This window comes from Chenopodium album, chromosome 11 (assembly GCF_948465745.1).
Source record: "Chenopodium album chromosome 11, dcCheAlbu1.1, whole genome shotgun sequence".
In the NCBI taxonomy this organism is placed as follows: Eukaryota; Viridiplantae; Streptophyta; class Magnoliopsida; order Caryophyllales; family Amaranthaceae; genus Chenopodium; species Chenopodium album.
The window spans coordinates 55,454,681-55,476,621 of NC_137844.1; the positions used below are offsets into that span (position 1 = coordinate 55,454,681).

At 33.7% G+C, this 21,941-nt stretch overlaps 2 protein-coding genes and 1 long non-coding RNA gene across 6 annotated transcripts; 1 reads left to right on the forward strand and 2 right to left on the reverse strand.

Annotated features, from left to right (window-relative positions):
* Nucleotides 1-303: 303 nt before the first annotated feature.
* Nucleotides 304-1,515, reverse strand: LOC145566910 (F-box protein At5g07610-like). The gene has a single exon (XM_081626179.1). The coding sequence runs from the start codon at nucleotides 1,513-1,515 to the stop codon at nucleotides 304-306; it is 1,212 nt and encodes a 403-aa protein (XP_081482305.1).
* Nucleotides 1,516-8,776: 7,261 nt separating this feature from the next.
* LOC145569290 (uncharacterized) lies at nucleotides 8,777-14,117 on the reverse strand. Of its 4 annotated transcripts, none has more exons than XR_014096081.1 (4): nucleotides 13,818-14,117; nucleotides 13,503-13,720; nucleotides 12,249-13,273; nucleotides 8,777-9,048 (listed from the first exon to the last, which is right to left on the reverse strand). It is a non-coding gene; the product is annotated as an uncharacterized LOC145569290 (long non-coding RNA). The 4 variants fall into 4 exon arrangements; XR_014096083.1 differs by having other exon boundaries at nucleotides 12,249-12,425; nucleotides 13,241-13,273; nucleotides 13,503-14,117; XR_014096082.1 differs by having other exon boundaries at nucleotides 12,249-12,425; nucleotides 13,201-13,273; nucleotides 13,503-14,117.
* Nucleotides 14,118-14,265: 148 nt separating this feature from the next.
* On the forward strand, nucleotides 14,266-21,640 carry LOC145567824 (uncharacterized). The gene is made up of 7 exons (XM_081627223.1): nucleotides 14,266-14,560; nucleotides 14,684-14,746; nucleotides 15,593-15,705; nucleotides 16,043-16,170; nucleotides 17,223-17,370; nucleotides 17,491-17,650; nucleotides 21,183-21,640. The coding sequence occupies exons 2-7, from the start codon at nucleotides 14,731-14,733 to the stop codon at nucleotides 21,272-21,274; spliced, it is 657 nt and encodes a 218-aa protein (XP_081483349.1). The 5' UTR covers nucleotides 14,266-14,560; nucleotides 14,684-14,730; the 3' UTR covers nucleotides 21,275-21,640.
* The last annotated feature ends 301 nt before the right edge of the window (nucleotides 21,641-21,941 follow it).

Below are 21,941 nucleotides of genomic sequence, written 5' to 3' on the forward strand. Positions count from 1 at the left end.
CCTAACTTAAACCCCCCCCCTTTATTAAATCTTCCATTCTTCCTTTTAAAAATTTGTCACATACACGTATTTTAAGAAAATTAACAAGAGTTGGGCTGAAAAAGGTCAAATTTCAAAGTAGTATACACAAAAATAATTATGGCACGGAGATGATAACCTCTTTATTTACAAAATGTAATAATGTTAATAAAAGACAAGTCTACTTTAAATACAAAGTCTATACATTTCAAACAACAAAGCCTTCACACTTATTTACAAAGTCTACATGGATTCATGGAGTATGCCTTGAATTGGTCCTCATTGTTAAAGAGGAGAAATGGTTTCATAATATTCGTAGGCAGAGTAAACTCTATACCATACACGCCTCTCTTGAGCACGAACCTTCAAGTCACAAACTTTCCACGAAGTTTTCATCTTGTGATTGTAGGCAATAACCTCACCGGGGATTGAGAGCAAAACCTTATAATGACTATTATTATTTTGTCCTCGAAAAACTGATAACACATCACACTCATAGCTCGAATACATAATATAGCCAGCAAGAGACCTACGAGCCATGCTTGGAAATTTGCGCGCCAATGCACCAAGATCAATCCTAAATTTGAACAACCATCTTGAGTAATCTTTGTTCATCTCGAATATTTCAAAATGTCGTAGGCTAGGAGATGTAACAACATATTGTAAAAAGCCTTGTGAATGGCCAAAGTACTCGTATATATACTGATGATGATGAAGATCATGCTCTTTCGTTGGTAATTCAGGCAATGATTTGAGGCATTTAGTATCGATATTGAAAAACAATCCCTTAGATTTAGAGCCCTTAATCCAATGAATGCTCCCATTGCAATAAACCGCGTGACCAAAATCTATCCCCTCAGGCGCGATAAAGAGCTCATTGTGAGGCATCCATAGACCAGTTATTGATTCATAAATTGAAATTTGGCATAGACCTTGATGTTCATCAAGTATTTGAGCACAAATAACATTGTAAGAACGCGATCTTAAAGGATCATAAGCTAATGATAGCTCGAAATGATATACCTTCATGAAGGTATTCCTAGGGAGATCAACATATTGTCGCGTTGTAGGATTGCATACGTGATATGTTGTTATGTGTTGTTTGCCAAAATAATTTCTTGAACAAAGCAATAACCCATTGCAAGATTGTAAGATCTTGAAACCTTGGGTTGTAAGAAAGCTTATCGACGGTCCATTTGGGTGGTGATCATTATCATATTGACTTAGAGAAAGGTATTCGATTTCAGGGCAGTAACTGATGATTGTAGGAACCAAGAAAAGGCCAGAGAAAGAAGGGGGGTGAAGGAGGGAGTAACGACGTTCGAAATATGGATTTGAGATCATAGAAAGAAATTTCTTGGATATACATTTGGACTTCACTAGAGATTTTGGAGATAAACTGAGTAATATTTCATCTGCTAAGTCTTGGTTACCAATAATGGCTTCAATTAGTGTTGAATCAGCTGATGTTGTACATATTGATGCTGCTTTCTTCATTAGTATTTAGTAGTATTTTAATTTTGTATTATAATTGAATTTAGTCTTAATATAAGTTTGTTTATATAATGTGATACTATCAAAGTATGCTTCTGGTTGATTCATATAAAATTGATGTGAAGAATAATATAAGTATATCAGTATATGCATTTATAAATTATTAAAATGATTACTTGCGTTTCAAGCTCGTTGATTAAGACTATGTCCTTCAATTCGTAACCTTGATTTACCAAGTAATATTAAGCATATTCAAAGACTTCACATAAAAGATTGCCTGAAGGCAATGAAAAGTCTCTTGCTAATACTACTTTACAAAAGACTGTTCAAAATCATGTAAGAGGTGATAAAAATTCGGTCCAAGTCAGGCCTTAACATCAAATATCAAGCCCTTGTCCGGTCAAAGTGGGCTTTTTTCGAGCTGGTTCGAGTTTATAACTAAAAAAAAAATGTGTTTTTGGTTTGTCCAAACCCGCCATTTTATCGGACCAAATCGTAGTTAATCACCCCTAGTTGAAGCCTAATATTGGTGTATATAGGCCCTGTTCTTTTTGAGTTGTTATGCTTGCTTTACTTTGTCCTGCTCTACTTTGCTGAAATCTACTCTGCTCTACTAGGGCTGGCAATGGATCGGAGGTGGATCGGGTGGAGCTTAATCCACCTCCATCCGCCAACGATCCATCCATCATTCAACCCATCCATCACTATTTAATTCTTCATCCACATCCAATCCATCCATCATCCACGGATGAATTGGGTGGATCGGGTGAATAACGGGTGAAATAAAATACATCATTCTTTAGTCATAATACTAATATACATAAACTAATAATATGATATATAGTTGACAAAATCTTTAAATTTTCCAACATTCACACTATTATACGAAGTTTAACTTATATTACAAGTATATATGAAATATATACTTATGTAGTATCACAAATAGGTAAAAAAATATTTGAAATTTTGTAAAAATATAAGCGGATGGATGGATGGGTCGGGTGATGGATGGATGAAGCTCCACCCGAATCTGACCCGATCCATCCGTCATCCATATAAAATCTGTGTTTTGTCGGGCTTTCATCCATTTTATCGGATCGAGTGGTTCGATTATTCATGCGTTCGGGTGAAATTGCCAGCCCTAACCCTACTTTGTTGAAATTTGTTGTGCATTGTGTTGGAAGTCCTGCTTTGCTCTACTGAAATATGTACTGCCCTGCTCTACTCTACTCTACTCTGTCGTGCTCTACTGCTAATATCTGCTCTACTTTGCTAACTGCGGCTCTGCTGTGCCCAAAAGCTCAAAAGAACAGAGCCTATCACGTTCTCTCATATGAGATTGTAGTGGTAGATGAGATTTGAACTTGTAAGCTTCTTGTCAAATTAATTGGCTCTTGATTCTTATACATTAATAAAAGTGGATGAAATACATTAATAAGAAATAAGAAAAGAAAGTGGATGAAATACATTAATAAAAGTGAAAAGTACAATTATAGACAAAAGTTAGAGAAAGAAAGCGGAAAAAAAAATATACAAAGCATGTGTAAAATTTAAGGGTAATTTAGGAAGTACAATGAATAAAGTTAAAAAAATGAGTGTATAATAGTCTTTACATACTATCCAAAAATAAAAATAGGAACAATATTTTGGATCTCTAAAATAGAAAAGCAGGAACTATATTATGAGACGGAGGGAGTATTAAAGACCGTTAAAAGTCTAATAAGACAAAAATATATAGAGACGAAGGGAGTATTGTATACCGATTGCGACTGGTTAAAAGCTTGCCATATTTGTGGTGACTAGTCGTTGGCCAGCGCGCTACGCTCGCGGTCCCCCAACGTTATTTTGTTTCCGTGATTAGTGTGTGATTAGGCGTAGTTTATGTGTTAATGTAGGTTAATTTGGCTAATGATTAGCTTAGTTGTAGGAAAATTTTAAAAAGGTTAGCCTGTACAATATCAATTTATTCATTTTTTTTTTTTTTTTTTTTTTGCATTTTATTTAAATTCTATAATAATCTCTATAATATTTTTGCTGCTTAATACAAAAATATTAGGCCCAAAATATTAGGCCCAAAGGCAACTAATAATCCTACAACATGCAAATTTTGGAAATCATGTTACTTTGTAGTATGATACTCCTTATTGATTAAGATGATTTGTGGTTATCTTAATATTATCTTAGGTGTGAGTAAACTTAAAATATGAATGAATGAAAAGAAACTTATATTGTAGGCAAATTGTAAAGTAATTCAATAATAACAAAGCACTATCAAATATTTTTGACATGGATAATAATTGCAATAAAGTTTGTTTTTTTCTTTCTGAAAAATGCACTAATTATCGAATACAAATTTATATTGATCGTAAATTGCAAATTCTTCATATTACATACAAAATCTCTTTCATTTTCTCCAAACATGCAAATTCCTCAAAATTAAAGGTTTTTACATGTTGGCGCAATTCTCCCAAGTTTTTTGGTAGGTGTCGGGTGTATTTGATGAAAGTTAATTCCATTTGTTTCATGTAAACACCGACTCCATTTGCTTTAACGCTCAACTTGGGCGTTATTAATAAACGCTAATACAAATATATTGTTGACGAAGTCAATTTAACCGGTTGCAACATAATTGTACTAAAGAATATTTTTAGGGAATAAGTTACCACGAACTTTGGTGCTAACTCCCTATTCTACCACTAACTTTGCTGCTGACCGTTTATCCAATGATTTTATGTAATGGTATTTTGAGGTAAGCTGAAATTGATCTTTGATTGATGAGAGGAAGGCGAGAGTTATTATTTGGTTTGGTTATTTTTTGAGTATTTTGAAACTTAGGTAATGTGAAGGATATGTGTATGATTTAATTTTGGCTTGAGGCTTTTCTTGTGGCTTTCTACTTTGTTATTGCATTGTTGTGAATAAGAAAAGCAAGTGTTGTATTTATAGTAAGAATATAGTCTTTTCTTTTCTCCCCCCCTCCTCCCTTACATATATTACATTGGCATTATTTGATGGTTAGTTTTTTTTTTTTTTGTTTTTCAAAGTTCTTGATTTTATTTGTTTTTTGTGTATAGCTTTGTCGGTCAAAGTTTTAATGAGTAAACGTGCTTATCTACATGAAGTGTACCATTGTGGAGTCAATCATTTATTGGTTTTTCCTATCAAAACACTATTTTTTGGTGTGGGTTTTTTTGCTTTTGCAGTAGCTTTAATAGCTTTTTCATTGTATGAGTTATGCTTGTATAGATTTTAAGCATGTTTGTTTTATTTTTTCTTTGAAATAAAAATGGTTTGATCTTTCCTAAAGCTGCCTTAGAGATTAAAATAAATAAATAAATAAATAAAAGCAAATTAAGGTTTAAATTAATGAAGAAAGAAAATCAATTAATTTAGTGTTTATATTTTTATTAGTAGTAGTGTAATAGACTAATTGGACCCAATTAAGCTAAGTCTTTCTTAATCTTTATTTCAAATATACGTTAAACTTGAACGTAACAATATAATGAGATTAGTAACAAAAAAATCTGTCTATGTACACAATTGTAAATATTACATTCTTTTGCTAAAGTGTTTATACATTATATTGATAGAATAGGCAAGTAGGGTATTTTATATAGTTGTTTAGTATGAATTATTGAATAATTCAAATAAAACATATCTTATATTCTGATTAGGAGATTTATATGTACATGATTTTTCGACATTGCCTCCACCGTAGCTTTTAAGTCTCTTTCACAATTAAACACTAAGAATGGTCTCTTGAACTACTACTCACCTCTTCCATCCTTTTTCCATTGTTCTATAGCATCTCTCTCTCTCTCTCTCTCTCTCTCTCTCTCTCTCTCTCTCTCTCTCTCTCTCTCTCTTTCCTCTTCCTTTTTCCATTGTCCTATAGCATCTCTCTCTCTCTCGCTCTCTCTCTCTCCCCCTAGTCTTGTCTTCCTGCGCCCTCTTATGTTTTTAATGGATTTGACAATTATAGGTCATACTTGTTCCCCCTCTTACTTAATCCTTCCTTTAATGGCTCATATTCTTTCTCTCACTTTTTCTTATTCTTTCTGATCCTTATTACATCCTGTAAAAAGCTATGAAAATTATAGGTTGCACTTGCTCCTTTTTCCCTTTTTTTGTCCCGCGATCCCTCTTATTTTTCTCTCTCTTATTATCTCTATCTCTAATTTTCTTCCAATGTCCCTCTCTTGCTTTTGTTCTCTCCTGGTCCTTCTATCTACCCATCTCCCTCTTTATCACTCAATCTCTTTATCGCTACTTTCTTTTTTTATCGCCCTATTTCTTTCTCTTTCAACCCCTTTATCTCTCATCACTTGGCCCCATTTCTCTTTCTTTTCTTCTTTTCTCTCCAACCCTTCCAGCCATCCCTCTTTTTTCTTTCTCTATCTTTTACCGACCCCTTTCCCCTCTCTCCTCTCTCTTATCTCCTTCCCATCCTTTTTTTTTCTCTCACATTCTCTCTTGCCCCCTCCTTTCTTAACCCCTTTCCTTTCTCAGCATGCTCTTGCCCTTTCCTCTCCTGACATGCCCTCTCTCTTTTTCGACATGTCATCTCTATCTTTCATTACTCCTCTTTCAAACCATTTTTTTCTTGATTTCCTCTCATTAGGTCCCTCCTTCTCTCTCTCCTTCCCATTCTCTTTTTTCTCTATCTCTCTCTTTCTCTCCCTCCTTTTCTCTCCATTTCATTCTCCTAATGTATCTTCCTCCTTTTCTCCCTCTCTTCTTCCCTCGTCTTTTGCTCTCTCCCCCTCCTCCTGCTTTCCTCCCCATCCTCTCTCTCTATCTCTCTCTCTGTCTCTAAAGCAATTCAAAGTATGATTTTACAAACATAATTAAAAAAAAAACTGATGAATTCTCTATATATTAACAATTGACTTTTATTGGTTTTACAAAATTTAAAACTAAAGTATTATTTACTACTTCTTGATTACATACTAAAAAGATGGTTCTCTAAAGATTTCTGCATCAATCTTTTTCTTCTTCGTTGATGAAATAATTCCTGTGATTACCCCCCAATGTGATTACCCCCCAATCCTGTAATTACCCCCCAATGTGATTTCGTCTCGACGATTAGTGTATAATTAGTCGTAGTTTATGTATTAATGTAATTGGTTGCATTTTGTTCGTCGATTTTCTTTTGCTCTGATTGGTTAGTGTATTATTTTATGTGGCAAGCCTTAAATTTAATTTGGCTAATGATCACTTTAACTATAGTAAATAATGATGCAGGCGTAGGGGCAAAGGATCTTGTAGATAATCATTATCACTTTCCTTCCTTTGTTCCCTCTCTCCTTCCATATCTAATGATACAATAAAATTTACATAGATAATCCATACCCCCCTCCCTCTTTCATAGTTCTTAACTTCTCATCCTCACCCTTTTCCATCTTCCATTATATTTTCACACTTTACTTATATGGTTTTACAATATTTAGAATCTTTTCAAAATGTACCGGGCTTTTTACCTAATTCTTGATTACATACTAAAGGTGGTCCTCGATTTATAGAGTTTTTCCTCTATCCTTTCTCTTTTCCAGAAGCCCCTCGCAATTTTTATTTCTTCACTTCACATTGTTAATTCCTCTTCATTTCTCTCTTCCATAGCCTCTAAGTCTCTTCTTTAATCAAACACTAAGAATTGTCTTTTGAAGTAGTGTTTCTCATCTTTTCCTTTCTTTATTACCCTAAAACATCTTCAGTCTCTCTCTTTCCCTTTATCTCCCCCTTAACATGGCTTTGCCCCACTCCTTCTAATTTTAAAATGGATTTTAAAAATTATAGGTCGCACTTACTCCCCTCTCATTTAATCCTTCATTTATTGGCTCAAACTCTCACACTTTCTTTCTTTCTCCTTTCCTTTCCATGTTCCATCCTCTAAAAATCTTTGAAAAATATAGGTCACACTTGCTCCTTTTTTCGTTGGCCTCTCTCTCTCTTTTCCCCTCGGCTCCTTTCTTTTTCGGCTTCACTCTATCTCCGTCTTTCTTAATTACGACCTCCCTCTCTCGCTTTCTTTCTTTCATGGCCTTTCTATCTCTTCCTTTCCCCCTTTCTCTCTCTCGATCGACCCCTTTTCTTTCCTTTCTTTGATTATGATTATAATCTTAAAAAAAATTAGTCTATTTTTAATTAAAGTGCTTTTCATCTCTTTCTCCTTTCTTGAATCCCCTCCTTGTTTTTCTTTCTTCATTTTCACATTCCTAATTTCTATCATTTATCTCCTTTGTCGCGGTTGTGTCTCTCTACAATTAGCACGCAATCCCCCAATTTGGCAATTTCTAATTTTATTATATATTAGATGATATCATGTGTTTTGATTATTATTAATGTATTAGTGCGCAGTCCCCCAATTATTAGTGAAATTTAATTTATTATAATTACATAAATCGATTAGTATTACTAAATTGATGGAAAGATTTAAGTTGTAGTTTCTTATGCTCTAATTATAATAACTATATTAATAATGACAATAATAAAGTTATTTCTGTTATTATTGTTAAATTGAGTTTTAAAAGACTATTAGCATTTTAATAGTATGATGATTATATAAGAAGTGTTTAGTATTCTTTAATTTGGGCTTTTGTTGAAGAGCAATGGTTTATAAAAAAAAAGGTACAAAAAAAACTTACGTTTAAAAAAAGTAAAATTTTTATAGCTATAATTATCTAAGTGTTAATATTAAGGATAAGATATCTTGTATATTTATTTGGATACTTTGTAACTTCACTTTTCGTAAAAAGAAAACGAAACAGATTGCAAATATCTTTAAAAGGTTTAGGGGTAAAAGATATTATAAATAACCATTATCACTCTCCTTAGTTTGCTTTCTCCCACCTTCCTTATATAATGATATACGAAATAGTAAGTTTACAAAGCTAATCCATACTTGCCACCCCCCTCTTCTGAGTTCCCCTCCTCACCCTTTTCCATCTTCCTTAGATATACTACTTGCATCACAGTAAAAGAACTCCTAGTCCAAATAAGGAATTTAATTACTGTACTAATTTATTTATCATAATGTCTTCATTATTATATTAAAAAAGGCTATTTATTAATTTAAGTTAATTTGCCTATTAATCAGTTTAGTTATAGTATATAATGTGTAGGTATAGAAGTTAGAGTGGGGATTATTAGAAGGCTTGCATAAGGCATATGCACATGTTAGTAAGTTCATGTGCATTGGTAAATCATGGAGCATTGAGTTGGCTCCAAAAGCAAACTAAAAGAATGGATATTCTACTCCCAACAATAGGAAAATTAGGTGCAGCACAATCTCTAGTACAACTTTGTCTATTAGCTATTAATATATTTACAATGTTGTAATTGCTTTATAATTACTAAATTATTGATCTATGAGGATCAGATTACATAATTACTGCTAAATACTATTACCGGACTCTGGTTCCTCTTTAATTTGAGTCTAATCTAAAGGGTGCAGCTATAACGACTCCTCATTGTTCATAGCTTATCTTCTTCTTATGCCCTATTCAGTACTGCCTGTAAATTCTGCTCCTCATGATACTGCAACCACAAACAAATACAGCACGATGAATTGGTTGTCAAAGATCAATTTTTAATAGCTCCAAACAATGACCCCTCCCGAATTATTTGAACCAATCTCAAACAATATCCAAAATTACATGGCTCGAACAAAAATTGACCCAACTCGAGCTAAAAATTAGTAAGTATGTCATTGATAACCAATCATAATAATCTACTTATGAAAAACGAATATGACCTGGGCCAAAATTAAACAAGGTGAGTAAATCACCAAAATTTGCCCCAAAACACTGTGCCTACGCTAATTTCATCCTGTTATAATAAGCAACAATTGCAAGACAAATTATAGGTGGGAACTTTGGTAGTATAAATACGCGCTTGAAGAGAAAAAAAACGTTGAATTCAACAGGATACACAAGTTATTAACGGGACCAATCATTCGGAACAAAACCCCATTGTTTATAAATCGTGTCAATAGCAAGATTAAGTACTTGCTAAAGCTAGGATCTGAGAAAAAAAAAAGTATAACTGGTATTGCCAAAAAATAGAATGGACATTATTCACAAAACAATTTGACTACCATTATTATTATTATTATTTTTAGAGCACATATTCACAACCAGAAATATCTAAATTAAAATTGGGTCGCGTGAGGCATTATGTTTGATGACAAATTGATAATTCACAGCAACTGCTTACATAAACATTATGCTTAATGAGAGTTCTGTAGTCTGTACAGGGTTAGGCTCATCATTAGCGAACAGCAAAGCATCATAATCTTCTACTAAGATGAGAGCAAAGAATAAAATTGGGTAATTTGATGACCTTAATTTTTAGACCTTTGCTACTTACTATGTGAGTATGTAGTGTCGAATCCATAAAACTGATTTGAGAAAGTTATATGTTACTACCACTTTCATCAAACACACAGAGAACACTTATACACTCCATATCACTTGCTCTCCTTACCAACTTTACTTCTCTTTCCCCCTACTTTTTCTATCACTCAAGTCTTTATGGTGTTGCAAATTTTAAGTCTTTCAATACTTTTGTTTATTGCTTCCTGGTTATATAATTGACATCCTGAAGTGCTCCTTATCTCTTTGTCTTCTTTCTCTCACATTGTCACTGTCTACTCCTTTTGTTCCCTCATCATCAGCTCCTCCCTTACCTCCTCTTGCTTCCTATTCTTCTCTATTCTATTGTGGTCTTGATAATTGAGTTCGTCCTAATTGCTCCCTGCCTCCCTCACCCTTTCTAGCACCTTTTTTTCCATCCCTCCTTTCATTTATCTTATATGCCGTGGTTATTAAAGTTCGTCCTAATTGCTCCCTCATCCTTCCTTGTCGCTCCTCTTATTTATCTTATATTATTATTAAGATATTCACTTTTATAATTTATATTTTTGTCATGTCATTAAAAAGATATTATGTTGTATAACAGTCTCCTAAAAAAGCTGTAATTATCACTACTTTTCTCTGCCTAGTTTCCTTGATGACCTCGATCTTTCTTTAACATCTTAGCCATCCATTTTTTTTGCTCTCTTCCTCATTCCTTTCTCATTCTCTCCCTTTCCTATTTCTCTTGATCCTTATTCTTTCCCCCCCCCCCCTCGCCCGCTCTTTATCTCTGTCACACTCTTAAATGGTTTTAACATTTTTTTTGTAATCATAGTCCTACGCCCATATCACTTGATTTTGAGAAAGTTATATGTTACTACCACTTTTATCTAGCACACAAAGAACACATATACACTCCATATCACTTGCTCTCCCTACCAGCTTTACTTCTCTTTCCCCGTACTCCTTCTATCACTCAAGTCTTTATGGTAACAAATTTTAAGTCTTTTAATACTTTTGTTAATTGCTTCCTGGTTATATAATTGACCTCCTTAAGTGCTCCTTATATCTTTGTCTTCTTTCTCTCACATTGTCACGGTCACATATTTGAGCCCTATCTCCCTCTACTCCTTTTGTTCCCTCATCATCGGCTACTCCCTTACCTCCTCATCGCTCCCCTTATTTATCTTATATGGTTATTAAGATATTCACTTTTATAATTTATATTTTTGTCATGTCATTAAAAAGATATTATGTTGTATAACAGTCTTCTAAAAAAGTTGTAATTGTCACGGCTTTTCTCTCCCTAGTATCCTTGAGGACCTCGATCTTTATTTAACATCTTAGCCATCACAGTCACCTTTTTTTTTTGCTCTCTTCCTTATTCCTTTCTCATTCTCTCCTTTACTGTTTCTCTTGATCCTTATTCTTTTCTCCTCCCCTCTCTCGCCCGCTCTCTATCTCTGTCACACTCTTAAATGGTTTTGACATTTTTTTTTTCACTCTTCTATTGTGGTCTTGATAATTGAGTTCGTCCTAATTGCTCCCTCACCCTTTCTCGCACCTTTTTTTCATCCCTTCTCTCATTTATCTTATAAGTCATGGTTATTAAAATTCGTCTTAATCGCTCTCTCATCCTTCCTCATCGCTCCCCTTATTTATCTTATATGGTTATTAAGATATTCACTTTTATAATTTATATTTTTGTCATGTCATTAAAAAGATATTATGTTGTATAACAGTCTTCTAAAAAAGCTGTAATTGTCACGGCTTTTCTCTCCCTAGTATCCTTGAGGACCTCGATCTTTCTTTAACATCTTAGCCATCACAGTCACTTTTTTTTTTTTTTTGCTCTCTTCCTTATTCCTTTCTCATTCTCTCCTTTACTGTTTCTCTTTATCCTTATTCTTCTCTCCTCCCCTCTCTCGCCCGCTCTCTATCTCTGTCACACTCTGAAATGGTTTTGAAATTTTTTTTTGTAATCATAGTCCTACGCCCCACCCCCCCCCCCCCCCAAATGAAATGAAAACCCCTTGTATGGAATGGAAATTGAGCTAAATTCACATTAAATATTAAATGTACCGGTTCATGTAGAAAATTTCAGTCTAAGTGCATAAATAAACAATACTCGTACTATTTAATGGTTTTAACATTTTTAGTAATCGTAGTCCATCGTCCCTCGCCTCTCAATGAAATGGAAACCCCTTGAATGGAAATTGAGCTGAATTCACATTAAATATTAAATGCATCGGTTCAGGGAAAAATTTTCAGTCTAAGTGCATAAATTAACAATACCCAAATCCCAAAATTCAAAGTCACCAAAATAAATTCCAAAAAAAAACATGATTAATGGACAAAACATAAATAAACAAAGTAAGATACCTCTCAAAGTATTCAAGGATACCGAAAACTGAAGGCCTGAAGAACAAGAAACTCGCCTAATGCTGCTTTTTCTCTGGTTGTTAGCCTTTTCACTTCAGCTCTGAACCTTTTCACCTCAGTTTCCATTTACTTCCCATCTTCCCTGGTTATTCTTTTCACGAATAAAGCAAAAATCATCTGAAAAAAACAATCATAATTGGATTTTTACATGAAAATAAATCCCGCTCAAAATAAGTGACCTTTGTATAATCAAATACTCCCTTTGTCCGTAAATGATAGTCTCTTATGGGCAAAAATCACGGGAATTAAGAAACTTAAATAAAAGTAGTAAAATTACATTGAAAAGATAAATTTAGTATGTAAAATAGTAGAGAGAGAAAGTAATAAAAGTATATTGAAAAACAAAATTTACATGGGAAAGTTAAATTTGCACAAATATTGTTGTAATTGGAGGGAATTTTCATAAAAAAAATTGATATTAATAGTACTTGAAAAAAGCAAATGGGACTATCAATTTGGGACTAAAAATATGCCATAAGGGACTATCATTTGGGGACGGAGGGAGTACAATATTATAATCAATATAATAATAAAAAAAAACTGATTAACCCAATATTATATGTTCCGTGACCTTTGTTCATTTCAACCCTCTTTTCCTCAAATATTATCAGTTCCTTGACATAACCCGATATGTACACTTTATAACACGTTTCTATTTTAAGTATAGTTTATCTTTCAAACCCATATTTTTATTGTTTCAAGAAACTCATAACACAATTATTTCAATATCAAACTCTTAAAACCACAATAAATTCTTCTTGCTTAAGAATAGTAACATAATATAATCTTAACAAAAATCCTCCATTATAATTTTTCATAGCTTCAAGAATTAAAACCAATAATCTAAGCATATGCAAAGAAAAATGCTGAGTTCATGGTAATTTGATCAAACCTGACCAATATATGAAGTGTAAATGAAAACATAAGACAACCTGGTGGAGATTCCCAAACATTTGCTGACCTTCCTGCACATTTAAGCAACAAGTATTATATCAGCAAGATTCACACTCCTTCGTTTGTTTAGATGAAACACTTTGATTTAATTAACATACTATATAATATCAATTTAATAGATTAAAATCGAAGAAGTAACACTGGAAATTCAATCACCCACATCACAAAAAGATTCAAATAAACCAAATTCAATAAATTCACAATCAAACTAATATGAAAAACAAAGATGAAAAGAGAAACCTCCTGAATTCTTCAACAGTAGAGAAAGTGTAAATGGGTCAAATAGAGCTACCCCCAAGCAACTTGTTTCGAGTTAGCAGTAAGATTATCGAACCAAAAAGTCCAAGCATTCTCAAGAGGATGAATTGTTGCGATTGATTTGCTGGGTTTTACGGCATTTAAGTTGTCGTCAATAATCTTGGCTTACTCCAAATCATAATAGTTTTGTTTCAATTCAACTTCAAATATCAAAAAATCAAAACCCTATAACCTTCGATTACGCTACTGTTAAAGATAATCAAACCCTAATTGCAGTATCAAAAGATAGAAACATACCTACAATAGAAAACGAAATCGAAAAGCCCTTACGCTTCAAAAATTATCCAAAAAGAAGATCAAAACCGAGATTTTTTTGTTGAAATTGCACAGAATCCAAGAGGAGGGAGAAGCAAGACTCATTTCTAGAAGCTTGTTCAGCAATGGCAACTATAGATGAGGTAGGAAAGAGAAGAGGTCAAAAACAAATGTACACCAAGCAAAGAAGGAAGCATATATGACAATTTTACCCCTGAAAAGTTGGTGCTTCAACATGAGAGGCAAAGGGCAGGGGCGTAATTTCTCTGTTCCTAAGGAATAATAAATTTGGAACTCATTTTGTGCTACAGTAGGGTGCTTGGGGACTTTTATAAGAGTTAAAGATTGGTAATTGGTAATTTCCATGCTGGATTATACTCGTATATATTGTTGGGCTTGCGATAATCCGCAGTGTCTCAGGAATCTCAACCCATAAAAAGCATCGAGCAGACACCGGAACAAAGAGCGCAGACGATAATCGTAGCAGCTTTGACGATTAGTATTCCACCATTCTACTCGCAAAGTCGCTAACTTTTTCCAGACTAAACAAACCCCCAATTTCTCCTTTCCTCAAATCATCTATTCTACTTTCAATTCTTAGATCTAGGGTTTCGCCCTCTAAACCCTAATTCAACTTAATCAAAATTCAATTGCAGTCTTCACTCAAACTTCAGACCCTTAATTTCATCGATTTGCACCGCGCGAATTCAGACGAGATTCGCGAGGTAGGCTGAGCGTGATATTATTGTAATTTTTTATTTTTGCATGTGTTTTTGATTTTTTAGCTTTACTGTGGAACTCCTCAAATTAATTGAATTGATTTTTTTTTTTTTTTTTTTTTGGTTCAGGGTTTGTGGTGAATTGTTGATTGATTTCATCTAACAAGCATACAATCATGGAGGACGACTGGGGTAAGATTTTGATTATTATTCTTAAATTTGTTTGTTATTATTATTATTACTATTCAGAATTGGTAGGTAGTGCTTCAGAGAAAAAGGATTTATTTTGAGTATTCGAAAGTGGCTTACTAGATTATGGCAATAGTATTAATATTGATATTTTCTGATATTTAGACATATAACTTAATCCTAAAACTTAATAGCTCACTATATGTGAAAGTGATCGAAAGCTTGCGTCTTTTAAGGGTAAGAAATCGGGTGTCATCAATCTTTAGACATAGAAGTTAATCCTTAAACTTAATAGCTCACTATATGTGTGAAAGTGATCGAAAGCTTGCGTCTTTTAAGGGTAAGAAATCGGGTGTCATCGATCTTTAGACATAGAAGTTAATCCTTAAGCTTATTAGCTCACTATATGTGTGAAAGTAATTGAAAGCTTGTGTCTTTTAAGTTTAAAAAATCGGGTGTCAACATATCTTGCTATTTTGCTTATTTCATAATCGTGATTCAATTTTATAGAATTTTAGATGCAAACTTATTTGAAGATGACATAATGAATACATATATAATTGTGATCTTTCAAAGTATATCTTGCATAAAGTTTAAAGGGAAACCTGGGGGCTCAACAGTTGGGAAGAATTTTTTTCTCTTTATCCTTATTTTGGTGAGGCAGTAATTGTTCTCATGTAGAGTCTCTGTTAGACAGAATCCTTGTGCATTGATTTTTTAAGAGAATAGGATTGTCAAAATTTGGATACTATACAAAGAGATCACATGACTTTTGCTGTTGTTGGTCATGTTTTTTTTTTCTTTTTTTTTGGATTCCTGACCTGTAATAAATCTATGCTATTGATTTAGAGAATGAGGACTTCACACCACAAGTTGCCAAAAAGGATATTCTGAAAAGTAGTTGGGATGATGAAGATGTTGATGATGATGACGTGAAGGAATCCTGGGAGGAGGAAGAGCAGGTATGTTTACAGTGGAGTTATTTTGTGCCAATGTTGAACAGTGTCTTCATCAATATATATTTTTTCTTATGATCTTTAGTTCTTTACCTGTAGATTTTCGTTCGTTATGGCCCTTATGGGTATTGGTATCTGACCTTTGAACCTCAGATCTCTTTCAACTGTGATTTACTAGTTCATATTATTATCTGATAGAATTTGACAATGACAAGTAGATTTTTTAAAGCAATAAGTCTCACATGTCAATGTCTAATGTATGTTTTGAATCATTACATTTGATTAGTATCCTTAAGTTCTACTCATGGTTCTTCTTTCTACGCTCTTTTGTTTTGTTTCTCAGGCACCTCCACCAGTTAAAGTACCTGAAAAGCCTGCCAAGAAAGCTGCTTCAAAGGAAACTGGGAAAAAAGGAAAAGATGTGGAAGAAACAGCATTGGATCCTGTCACAGAGAAATTGCGTCAACAAAGGTTAGCTTCAGGATCATACCATCATAATAATTAATCAGAAACCTTTTTTATAACAACTTTTACTGGCTTGTAGGTTTGTTTTGTTCATCTGTTGCTTGCAGAACTATATCATTGTAGACACACTTAATAACCTTCTAATAAGAAAACCTGAGATTAAGGAAGTACTGGGGCTAGCATTGATTCCTTATTCATTAGTATTGGTTGACCACTTTAACTTGATGGTTGGCATTTTTTTTTTCTTTATTCTAATGGATCATCCATTCTTGTATAGTTGTATGCATAAGATATTAATTTTTGTTCTGAAAGACATAAGACTTCCAATGTGTTGTTTCATGCTTTCTATTGCTCAGAGTGCTATCTAAATTAGGTTTTCCCAACTTTACTTGTTAAGTTAGGCTAAATTTATGATTGCTTTAGAATTGGAATCATGAGTCTTATTGATCAAGAATTGTTTATCAAAAATGTAATTTCCAATGAAATTATATACTTATTAATTTCTGGGAAATTACTAAATGTAAATGCACAATATTTATGACTCGGTGTTACCTAGTAAATAGTCTGGAACTTAAAGTTATATCTTCCACTTTGCAAGTTGGTTTATTGTGCCAAGATCTGTACTTTATTGCGTATCATTTGAATTGCTAATATCTGATTGGGCTAATTGGACCTTAGAATTTAAATAACTTACGTATCCTAGGTAGTAAATTACTGATAAATCACCTTTCCTTACGGTATTACACTCTTACCCACTCTTTGAAGTTCTAGAAGATGGGAAATCCATTTCTTCGGGGTTTTCGTGATGCTTTTTTTTTTAAATAAAAAGTTTAGTTTAGCATGTGTATGCTACTTACCTTGTCAGCTCTTTACTTCCATTTGTATTAATGAAATAACTACTTTGCCTCCTCCTGTACATATATCTCTTTAGCATCATTATAGCCCTACTTAATTGTGACTGCATAATATGTGTAGGCTCCTTTCAACCTGAAGATAGTGATGCAGTTCGCTATATTTTTGAGATTGTAATTTCAGTTAGCTTTTGTTTTTTGTTGCAGGCTTGTGGAAGAAGCAGATTACAAGGCCACAACAGAGCTATTCGCTAGAAAGGGTGATGACAAGACTTTAGACAACTTCATACCAAAATCTGAAAGTGACTTTTTAGAATACGCTGAGCTGATTTCTCATAAGCTTCGTCCATATGAGGTGTGGTCTCATCAGCTCCATTTGTTTCCTTTTCTCTGTACTTTTTAGTTATATCTTCTCGTTGACAGATATGACAGTGCAGGAATGTATTACTAAAGGTTTACTTCTTTCTCAATGCAGAAAAGTTTCCATTATATTGGGCTACTGAAGGCAGTGATGAGGCTGTCAACAACTTCTTTAAAAGCTGCAGATGCAAAGGAAGTTGCCTCCTCTGTTACAGCAATTGCAAATGAAAAGCTGAAGGCAGAAAAAGAGGCCAATGCTGGTAAAAAGAAAACAGGTATGCTTCTGTGTAAGATCTGTGTTGGTAAAGTTTGCGATCTATTGCTTTATACCTGGTTTTTGTCCCTTTTTCTTTTTTATTTTTCGTAGGGTGGTGGGGGATAAAGTTTGGCTGCCTATACCTGTTTTGATTATCAAGTAATATGTTTAGTACAAGTATCATTCCCTCCCTGCCTTCTACCTGGAATACGGGTCAGGTGTAGAAAGGATTGTAAAGATGACTCTTCATTTTAAAAATACTGTCTTTACTGTCAGTAGTTTTCATCCTTTTATGACATCGACTAGCTAACTTTGGAATAAGTCTTGTACTATTTGTTTACTACGTTGCTTATTACTCAGCAAAGTGAAAGCTTAAACCAGCATATATTCACTGAATGGCTAGCTGTCTGTATAATGAAAATACAATAATAGTCTTAGTTTTAAAAGGCGTGCCTAGGCGCAGTGAGGCTCAAGAGTTGGCGCCTTAGTTCTTTGAGGCTCAAAGACCTACAAAAGGCGCGCGCCTTTGCGCATTTTTCTAGGCTTTTTCTTGTGCCTTATTTTGCGCTTCATGTTTTAAAGCATCAATAGCTATTGTGTAAGTTTATTTTTCCAAAAGTATACCATAAGACTTTGTTATGGGCAGGTTTTCTTCAATTCAATTTGAAGAACCCTTGTTATTGATCACATGGCCCTTTCACCTTTTCTCATAATTTCATTTTTACACTTATTTACTAGAAATTATTAATTCTTTTCTATATGAATAAAGTGCGCCTCACCTACAAAAGGCGCGCGCCTTGCACCTAGGCTCCAAGGACTTGGTGCGCCTTGCGCCCTTAAAAACTAAGATAAGAGTCCAATGTGGGGTTGATCTTGGTTTCTGATTGAATTAAAGTACTCTAAACAAGTGGTATGAGATGAGTTTTGTAAATTCTTATTTATGAACAGTAGATGATTTTAGATTTTTAGATTCCATCAAACTTAGAAAGGTGTTGATTCTACTGTCTTTTAATAAATTTCTGACTCGATTCAAGCTTAATATTCAACATTAGCAGTCACTTCATACAAGCTTGAAACTTACTAAAGTCATGGAATGATATTGCATCACCTCTCTATGGAAAAATGTCCAAGTACGGAGTAATAAAGTTTTTTGACTTTTACTATTAAAAAAAAATCACGAAATTGTTTTTTACCACCAAAACTTCTCAAATTTTTATTTTACCAAGAAAAAATTCTATTTTTTTTCCTCTACTTGTCGTTAAGAAAACCGTTAAATCTAACTGTTTTTAAAATAATTTTTTGATTTTCATGCTAAAAAAATATTTTGGTCCTTTTGGGGGGTCATTTTTGTATTTTGGTTCCTATTTGAGGTCAGAATTGACAAAAAAATTATCGTAAATGCCTCGTTTTACGCAAATTGAGGTATTTTCTAGTAGGACGAAACATTTACGATAATTTTTTGTCAATTCTGACCTCAAATTGGACCCAAAGCTGTGTGATGTATTTGTGTTTTCTAATATATTTCACTATTTCCTGTTTTCTACAAGAAAAAGAACATGCCAAAGCTGTGTGACGTATGTGTGTTTTCGTCTATTCTCTAATATGCCCTCTTTATGGAACTTAGCATCAAATAACATGCATGCCTATTGTTTCAATTTTCTACCTTAGTTAAAATTGTGAAGCATCAATTTCTGCCTTGTCCTTATAGTTTGAAATTGAGAAGCAATTTCTGCTTTGTCCTTATGCTTTGAAATTGAGAAGCATCAATTTCTGCTTTGTCCTTATAGTTTGAAATTGAGAAGCATCAATTTTTGCTTTGTCCTTCTTTAAGGTGAATTAGCTTGGTTGGGAATACACATACCTTCATTTTCTGGTGTTATGACTGGATGAGCAGGGAGTTTGAAACTATAAAATATTGTGAAGCATCAATTTCTGCCTTGTCCTTATAGTTTGAAATTGAGAAGCAATTTCTGCTTTGTCCTTATGCTTTGAAATTGAGAAGCATCAATTTCTGCTTTGTCCTTATAGTTTGAAATTGAGAAGCATCAATTTTTACTTTGTCCTTCTTTAAGGTGAATTAGCTTGGTTGGGAATACACATACCTTCATTTTCTGGTGTTATGACTGGATGAGCAGGGAGTTTGAAACTATAAAATATTGTGAAGCATCAATTTCTGCCTTGTCCTTATAGTTTGAAATTGAGAAGCAATTTCTGCTTTGTCCTTATGGTTTGAAATTGAGAAGCATCAATTTCTGCTTTGTCCTTCATGAGCAGGGAGTGTGAAACTATAAAATATTGAGGTAGATCTCATTAGGTATTTTGTTGAAGACGGATTATCCTGTTTATTAGTTCAATTGTTCATTATGTAATGGACTACTGCTTTCTTTGTGACCTTACATGAAGTTCCAGTAATGTTCATAACAGATATATTAATATAAAATATTCATAGAAGAGTAGGTTTGTTTTCGAAATCATATTCCTTATAACGGTTTACCAACATGTATATATTAGAATAAAATCCAATCTCTGCTGCTCAACAATTCACTTGCCTTTAACCTTTTCTTCTTTACAGTTGTACCCTGTCTACCCCACTTGTAGATAGACTCAATTGCCACAAGGAGAGCCCTCAAGGAATTTACCTATTAGTTGGGACTTTTTTTGGTTTTTCTTTTTTTTTTTTTTAGCTGATGTATTTTCATATTTTTCAAAATCTACATGTGTATCATCCTGCTGTGTACTATGCTTATCTGAATCCTCATCTCTTATCCATCTTGATGACATCGTGAGGAGCTTCCCTTGGATTAGTAGATTGAGTTAAGAACTAAAAGACTTGCTTAAAATCTTGGATATATGACCAAAGTTCTCGTTATTTTGCCTCTTAACTAGTCTGCTGTGGCTTATTTGGCAATTATTTGGGTTTTTTTGTTGTTCAAGTACTAGGCATCATGCCCGTTGGGTGAGATGTAAAATTGAGTAATGTAACTTGTGAGCTTTCTGGCTGGTGGTCTAAGAGTTTTGTTGATACTGAATCATGGTGATTTTTTTTGGCCAATATAATCTTTTACACATTCTGTAGTCATCTTTGTGTTGCTCTTTTATTTAGGTTTGAATGCATATATAAGTTGTGCTAGCCGTAGTATTTAAAATTGATTTACAATGATTTTTGAGGACGCTAAATATTAGATCCTGAGGATGCTCATGAATTACAACATGCTCTTTGAGTACAGTTGACTCCTGGGTTCTTGTTTATACTCGGACATTGCTGTGTCTGATAATAATTTTAATTAGTATTAGAAAAGTAACAAAATCCACCTCTAAGTGCTCAAAGTTACCCTCCGTCGTCAAATTATCTAAGCAACTAGGGTTAAAGGCCCAACTTATGGATGTTTTTATAAACCTTTTTTTGGTTACTCAAATGGGTTTCTTCAGCTTGCTAAGAGATTTGGATACCCATATTATTGCTTGTCCACTGCTTTTTCAACATTTTGAAAATTTACATGTCCTGTCAGGATTTTTTTTTTTTTATGAACATCTATTTGTTCGTCTTGCAGGCTTAAAGAAGAAGCAGCTTCTTGTTGATAAGCCTGATGATGATATAGCTGTTGGTGGTTATGATCCTGTTGATGATTATGATTTTATGTAAGCACATACTGATCCTTATATTCCAGCATTGAAATCGGATACTTTGATCACAAAAGTTCAAGAGTCCTTTGCTTCCATGTGCAATCTTTGGGCCATAATTATGTTATGGCTGAGTTGGGGAGGAATAGATATCCATTAGAATAGCGTCAATTGCCAATTGAATTCACTTGGTTGCAAGTCTGCCTTGTCGGGAGTCAGTTTTTGTATGCTTGCATAATTTTATAGCTTCAGTCTGAGTTCTGCAATTGATTGATTGTGCAAACCAGTATTTGAGATTGCTTCCCAGATTCACAGTGCAAACCAGTTTTTGATGCTCTCTTAAAGAGTAACCATTTTTCAAACTAATTGTAATTTGGTTTATTTTTGACGTCTGTTTGAGTTTATTCACCTTCTCCAGAAGAGAACTAATGCTGGGAGAGGTAGTTTCAGAAGCTTTCTACTTGTGATTCAATTGTCCAACTCCACACTAACAGCTATTCCGTATGACTATGAGTGGTTACTGTCATCTATCTTTGTTGCATGTTTTTTCGATGTCTCTTCAGAAAAAATAATTAAGAAATTTAAAACCACTACCCAACTTACATTTAATTCTATATACCTCCCTAATAAACTACAGCTCTGTTTCTCCATGGTTGTCATTTTAGAGCATCTATATTTGAACTAACATC